The 6,980-nt window shown below is 35.1% G+C and overlaps 1 protein-coding gene across 1 annotated transcript; it reads left to right on the plus strand.

Annotated features, from left to right (window-relative positions):
* Nucleotides 1-545: 545 nt before the first annotated feature.
* On the plus strand, nucleotides 546-5,031 carry LOC140881261 (uncharacterized). The gene is made up of 9 exons (XM_073286428.1): nucleotides 546-757; nucleotides 1,717-1,892; nucleotides 1,986-2,035; nucleotides 2,691-2,760; nucleotides 2,851-2,956; nucleotides 3,703-3,769; nucleotides 3,885-3,960; nucleotides 4,325-4,623; nucleotides 4,696-5,031. The coding sequence occupies exons 2-9, from the start codon at nucleotides 1,733-1,735 to the stop codon at nucleotides 4,777-4,779; spliced, it is 912 nt and encodes a 303-aa protein (XP_073142529.1). The 5' UTR covers nucleotides 546-757; nucleotides 1,717-1,732; the 3' UTR covers nucleotides 4,780-5,031.
* The last annotated feature ends 1,949 nt before the right edge of the window (nucleotides 5,032-6,980 follow it).

The following is a 6,980-nucleotide window of genomic DNA, read 5'->3' on the forward strand; positions in this document are numbered from 1 at the left end:
TTGAGGGTTTTACTTGGTAACCTTGAATATTTTTACACTGTTATTCGATTTGGTTGTATAAAATTTATTCTTATTTTGGTCATTCGATGGGGTTGTATAACTATGGTTTTATTTTTCGCTGTTTATTATGTGATTTGGTTTTATTTAAGTTAATTGAATGCTTAAGTTTTAATTAGTAGGTAATTCATGAAAGGATCACTACAATTATGGTATCAAATCATACATAGGATTTTTGGGATTTAGAATTGTGATTTGTTTTTAATCTCTAGTGAATTTTGTAGAGATGGTTGATCGCGAAGGAGGTGCTAGCAGTCATGGCAGCATGGAACGCTACGGTGACCACGATGACATGGAGCGTCGTAGGGAGAATAGATAGCGCTGTCAATTGTTAAGTGAATTTTCGTAATTTTTTATTTTTAGAGATTACAAACACTACCTATATTTCGTACATATAAATTCTGTATTAACACAATAATAAATTACAAATCAACGAATTTTCTTACAACCGAATTATTTGCAAAAATATTAACAAGAGAATGGAACCGCTTACCTGGCGGCCAGTTTCTTTTCTTATACCTAGCCCAAGTCCACTGGAATTTACTTGACCCTTTTTCCCTCTCTTCATCCTCTCGGCGGTGCTACGCGGTCCATTGCGGCGGCCACTTGCTCTCTCTGTGGTTTCGTTAACCCAAGCAATCGACTATTCGCCGCCGTTAACGTGAAGAAGTGGAGCAGATTACGCCAAGCACGTTCTCGGGTTTAGCTCTCTCTCTCTCTCTCTCTTGTTTTTTTATATACTTTTTATCATGTTTATTGAGTGATTCTATGCTCTATTTGTTGGAAGCCGTAAAACTGATTTTATAAACAAGACAATGAATGATCGGCGGCGCCTGTGTTTTCCGAGCTCATGGATGGTAGTGTGTAAACGTACTGATAAAAGAATTTGATGAATTTCTAGTCAGTAGGCACTGCATTCATGTTTCATGCTCGTGGTTTGAATTACTGAATTGCTACTGAATCTCATTTAGTATGGCACTACCGTATTCCGTTTATTCTCATTTATAAAAGCATGTAAGCAATTTAGAATCAAATATAATGAGCAATTTTACTTTGGAAGACCGTAATGACAAATCGATATGGTACAAATTATTACGCTGGGACTAGAATAAAGGAGCAAGGTCATGTTGCTATATAATAAGAAGTAAAAACTAAAACATATTGGGGAATAGAAAACTTAAATTTGATCTAAGAAATAAGTTGGTTTCAACAATTTTAAAGAAATTAACCTCCTATTGTTCTTGAACAAGAATTTTGGATAAACCTGTTATATGAAATATTGAACGAGTGAATATGAGTTTTAGACCTTCTAAGAAATTTGACTCATCTTACAATCGAGGTGGCTGTGGCAAGATAAGATCTTTCACAAACACATTCTAGAATTTTTAGGAAGTCGACTTTCATACTAGGAGTTGTTTCTTTTTTCCCAACGCACCTTTGCCTCTTCTGAAAATTATTGTGGCACGTTCTTAATTAAGAATCTGCAACGGCAATGATGAATATCTGAGAGTGATTCAATGAATGATTAAGTTCTGATTTTGTTGAATATAATTGAAACTTTTAAGTTATAAATTTCTCTTTAGCGATTAGAAGATGGTTTCTCTGTGGTGAATGAAGGAAATAATGTTTTTGTTGGTGTATGTGCAATTTTTTTGCCAGGATAAACTGCTTCGAAATGAATGCAACAGATGGGGTACATGATTTGTCATCCGCGATGGAGCTTGATGCTTTTAGACGCCTCTTTCCTCTACGTTTCCATGAGCGCCACCTTCTCGAGTCTATAAGATCTGATGGACGGCCTCTTGGAAGAGCTAGAGACACGACAGTTGTGCTTGGTTAGTGAATTCAAGGTTCCTTTTTTGTTTGATTTTGTTGCCTCCCTTTGTCAAAAAGTCGAGCCATGCTCAAGTCAAACGTTCAAAATCTAGGAGCTGCTGCCTCTGCGGATGGATCAGCTATGGTGAAGATAGGTTGCACTGTAAGTTTTTCTTTTAATCTATTGTTGATTTCTCTCTCATAAATAAGTTGTGTCATGATGTAGTATAATTGATCTGAGTGTCTAATATTTTATTGATTTCTTAAGTGTTGATGCTCAAATAAAAGGAATTAGCAATTACAGACTTTAATTCTGAGTTTGAATGCTGGAACAATTGGAAAACTTTCAAGGAAAGGAAATGAGATACAATATGTATTATGTCACATCTTTGTAAAAGTTGGAAGAAACAATTCTAATACAGTGCCATTTTTTTGTGAAATACTGGAGTATTGCATAACGCAGCAAAATTGAAATCCTAGGAGTATATATGGTGTCTGAAGAATGGAACCTCCCAAAATAATTCTGGATTCTGGAATCTTGATATCAAGCAGATCACATCTTCAATTCCAAGAGAAGTTTTTTACAAAACAATTTGGAAAAGCCTGAAGTAAATTTTGAGAGTAATATCTGAATGATAGATTTGCTGTTTTGGGTCAACTGAATGATAATCTTGTGTTCTGCTAGCTCATTTACTTTATTTCCTTTTTAGATCAATTATCATTATGCCCTGAAATATCATGAAGGGTGGACTTCTGTTCTTTTCACAATCTTTTGTATCCCTTGCACAATCTGATTTAAAGTTTCTTATCATTCATAGACCATGTTGGCTGCCATTAAGTTGGAGGTCATGACACCGAGCATGGATTCACCAGACGAGGGATGCATAGGTTGAAATTTGTTTGCACAGTCGATAAAACATCTCTCTCCCTTGTGTTTCTTTAGATGCAGTTTATTAATAATTTATTTTTTTTATCCAGCGATTGATTATCATATGCCTCCAATTTGTTCTCCTCTGGTTCGTCCTGGCAGGCCTGCAGAGTTAGCTCCAATGTTATCAAAACAATTATCTGACAACATTTTGAGGCAAGATATATATGACACTCTCTTGGTTCCGATGGCTTTCAGGAAGATATTATTACTTTCATTTATAAGACATCTTACATTGAATATTTATATACTGCATCAATTCACCAAAATGACGAATGCCTCTTCGGGTAAGACCACTAATGAACTTAATAAAAAGCAAGATATATGTTCAGCATTTTTTCTCGTGAATTCTTATTGTGAAGAGGCGCCATGGAGTAGCTGATATTTTGCAAATCTCCTCTGCTAGAAGTTTGTCGTGCGGTTCACTGAAATTTGAAGGGAAAGGGCAAGCAAGCAAAACAACTGGCTCCTCTGCCTTGGCTAGCATTTGCCCCCTGATAAATCTTAGTTTTTTGATACTCTAGTAGCTAGTGTTCAGCAGTTCCGGAAGGTTGAGTTTGTTACATGCCCAATTAAGAATACTATAGTTGGGAAATCCATTGGTTAGAGATGCATCCTTTTTATGTTCTCTGTATCTTATAACTTCAGAATTGATTATTGCAATTTGTTACTTGAGAAAATTCACGTGCAGAGAGGGCGGATCTAATGGTTGTAAATTTGTAATACTTAGGAAGTGTTTGAGATTGCTTTTAGGAAGCACTATGAAAGAAAAGCTCAAAAGCACTTTTTTTAGAAGCAATTCCAAACATTACCTACTTTTGTCCTTTCTGTTTAATGTAAAGAATGGATCATATTCGGTTAAATAGCTTTCTAAGTTCACTTAATACTTGCAATTGATGCAGTTCTGGCATGATTGATTTGAAAGAATTATGTTTGGTCAAAGGTAAAGCTGCTTGGATGGCCTACCTGGTAATGTATTTCAATATGGCTTTTTCTGTTACACACAAGCGGAAAAGGATCTTAGCCTTCATTCTAAGTTGACTCTCATTTTCTTATTTCACCCTACAGAGAATGCCTTTTGCAGGATGTATACTGCTTGGATGCAGATGGTGCTCTTTTTGATGCTGCTCTACTTTCTGCAGTGGCGGCTCTCTCACATTGTATGTCCGCTCTCCATTTTTCTATTCACAATAATGTCTATATCGATATGATGTTATTTTAGTTTTGCTTCGCCTCTTGTTCTTCCTCGTTCCTCTCATAACCTGGACACTTCTCAGTTTCAAATATCGTGAAACAAGGCCCATATTTTACTTGCTGTCAACTTTATATCTACGCTTGATTCTCCTAACCCCAGAAAGGCGTTTCCACTGGATCAATATTTATGAATAAGTTGAATGAAATTGTATACGATAAACGCCGAGCCATTGTATGTTACCTCTATTCTACATTACATCTGGATTTTTACTCTGCTTGGATGCTGGTCATCGTACAAATTGGAGAGTCAACACCCTCAATTCTTTGCAGTGCAAATTCCTGCGGTCGCTCTCAATGATAACGGGAGAATAGTTGTTGTCTCGGAGGAAAATGCTGGATCAAGGAAGGAAAAAGAGCCTATCAACAAAGAGAAGCGAAAACTGCGCCTGAGTACTTCGATATTTTCGTTGACCTGCATAATTCACAAGAACTACATTCTGGCTGATCCGACGTCTGAGGAAGAGTCCATCATGGAAACATATCTAACCGTGGTACTGGATTCATCATTTCAGCTCGTGTCTCTTAATAAACCGGGTGGTCCAGGGCTCGCGAATGAATCAGCCATCAAAGTACATTTCACCTTTGTCTTTTTAACTTTTTTATTTTTGTGGGACGCACTGTGATATTTTGCTTATTTGCAGGATTGCATAAAATTAACAAGACAAAGAGTGAAAGAACTGGAAAAGATCTTGAGTGAAGCAATTTCTGACATGGAAGTCGACTAAGAAAGAAACTATTGATAGGAGATTTCTCTCCTTAGGTTGTTTTTTCCATTTCAAATAGTTAGCTACACAGGTGTGAGGAGTTAACTTTCCGAAATTCAATTTTAGTCAAAAGTAATTAACTCCTCAAAAAAAAAAATTAAAATGTATTGGTGTTGGTGAAGAAAAAAAACCTATGTTTTAGACAAATTACAAAGAAAAATTAGTTTTGGTGAAACGTTTGATCCTTAATTTGATGTCAGAGCTAAGTTGTTGCGTTTTTATTCTCGTTGATGGCAAAGAATGGCACTTGGAAGGGGATTGTTGGAGAACAATATTTGTCCATGCATGAAAAATCATTAAAATGTGGTGTTTGTGTAGTTGTTCATTTTTTTAAAAAAAAAATAAAAAAATTTGTATTTGATTAATTGCTGAAAAATCTAGATTTAATTCATAATTTGTGTTCAACATTTTTGAAAATATCGAGAAAAATTAGTGTAACATATTCAATTTATTTAGAAAGAAAACTACGAGTTTTACTTAGTGGGGTTATTCGTCGGCAGGATTTAAGGATGACAACGGACGGGTTCGGGGCGGGTTTTGCCAAATCCGAGACTCACCCCGCCAAGGAAAATAGGACCTGGATTCGGACCCGCCCCGCCTCAAAACCCGACGGGTCCGACCTGGGTTTGGACCTGAACCCGTTACTATTATATTTTTAAAAAAATTTAAATTATTATTTATAATATATAAATCTATTTACATGCATTTATATATTTTTATTTATTTTATATGAAATGTATATATATATATATATATATATATATATATATAGTGTATTACCTTATATATATATATTTTAAATATATATTTTTTTTGAAAGGATATTTTAAATATATATACTACATACTGTATATATATATATAATTATATAGTATATTATATATATATATATAGTATATTATTATTTTATATAGTATATTATTATTTTATATACTTGGACCCGCCCCGCCTCAAAACTCGTTTGATCGGGTTTGAACCTGCCCCGTCCGTAGCGGGTTTAACAATTAAACCCGACCCATTATCATCCCTAGCAGGAGTTGCATGTTCGTTAACACACGGTTCTAACTCCAAAGAACAACCAAAAGCTCATGTCGAGTATTTGACGACAAACGTATGACTCCACGAGGTTACTGAAATAGCAATTGATCATTTTTATTCTCATTTTTCTAAAACATAAATTATACCCACTGATGTGGGCGAATAATCGTAATTGAAAAGTCGTACGTTCTCCTAATCTCTTGCTTTCTCGGTCACCTGAAGAGGGCGAACGATCTCCTAATCTCCTACTCCTTCGGACACCTGAAAAAGTCGTACGATCTCTTTTTGGGCTGTCACCTGATTCACGAACACACGTTAGAGGAGCCGGGCTCCGACGCTCAAGTCAGCGATCACTTCCACAGAAAACAGGAGAGCAGAGAGCTTTTGTAAACTAAAGAGTCACTTACTTGAAATGGAGAGATTGACTGATATTTACAGACATAATTAAGTTAAATTACACATTAAGCCTCCAATGCTCCATAAATTGGCAATTAACCCTGCTAAGGTCTAAAAATGCAAATTTGTCCTTCAGGACTCCAAAATTAAGAATTAATACTTTAAAAATGCGATTCTTGCAAATTAACACACTTAATTTATTTATATATTTTACATATATTAAAAATATACTTATATCCATTATAGGCCCACCTACTCTCGAGCAACTACAATTTTATTGATGATGATTGAGAGTACTATAATCAATTACCCAAGAATTATGTACATTTTTTTAACAACATATTTCACTCGCATTATCCATATGTTGCTCTGGATAGGTTGAAATTTTGCTAACTTATTTAAGCAAAAAAATCCGCTACTAGGGTTTTTGCCTTTATTTATAAATAGGCTCTTTAATCCCTACTGTGTAGGATTTTGCATCCTTGCACAATTTTCCAGAGATGGCAGGTATGAATGTAATCTTTACTCATCTTTTACGCATTTATTGCTATTTATACGTATTTTAAATTTCGGTTAATTATAATTCAGTCCCCAAATCTAAACAAAAATTAATGATCAGTCCCTGTCAGAAAAAAACTTTGTTTAAACTCCCTGGGCCCACATGTTTTGTTTCGGATAAAATTCAGTACAAAACATGAAAATTATGGTACAAATACATGATATTTGAG

This window comes from Henckelia pumila, chromosome 2, assembly GCF_033568475.1.
Source record: "Henckelia pumila isolate YLH828 chromosome 2, ASM3356847v2, whole genome shotgun sequence".
Lineage (NCBI taxonomy): Eukaryota > Viridiplantae > Streptophyta > Magnoliopsida > Lamiales > Gesneriaceae > Henckelia > Henckelia pumila.

Coding starts and splice junctions, on each gene's coding strand:
- LOC140881261 (XM_073286428.1), top strand. CDS start 1,733: ATGAATGCAACAGATGGGGTACATGATTTGTCATCCGCGATGGAGCTT. Junction 1,893..1,985: donor AGACACGACAGTTGTGCTTG/GTTAGTGAATTC, acceptor TTCAAAATCTAG/GAGCTGCTGCCTCTGCGGAT. Junction 2,761..2,850: donor ACCAGACGAGGGATGCATAG/GTTGAAATTTGT, acceptor TTTTTTATCCAG/CGATTGATTATCATATGCCT.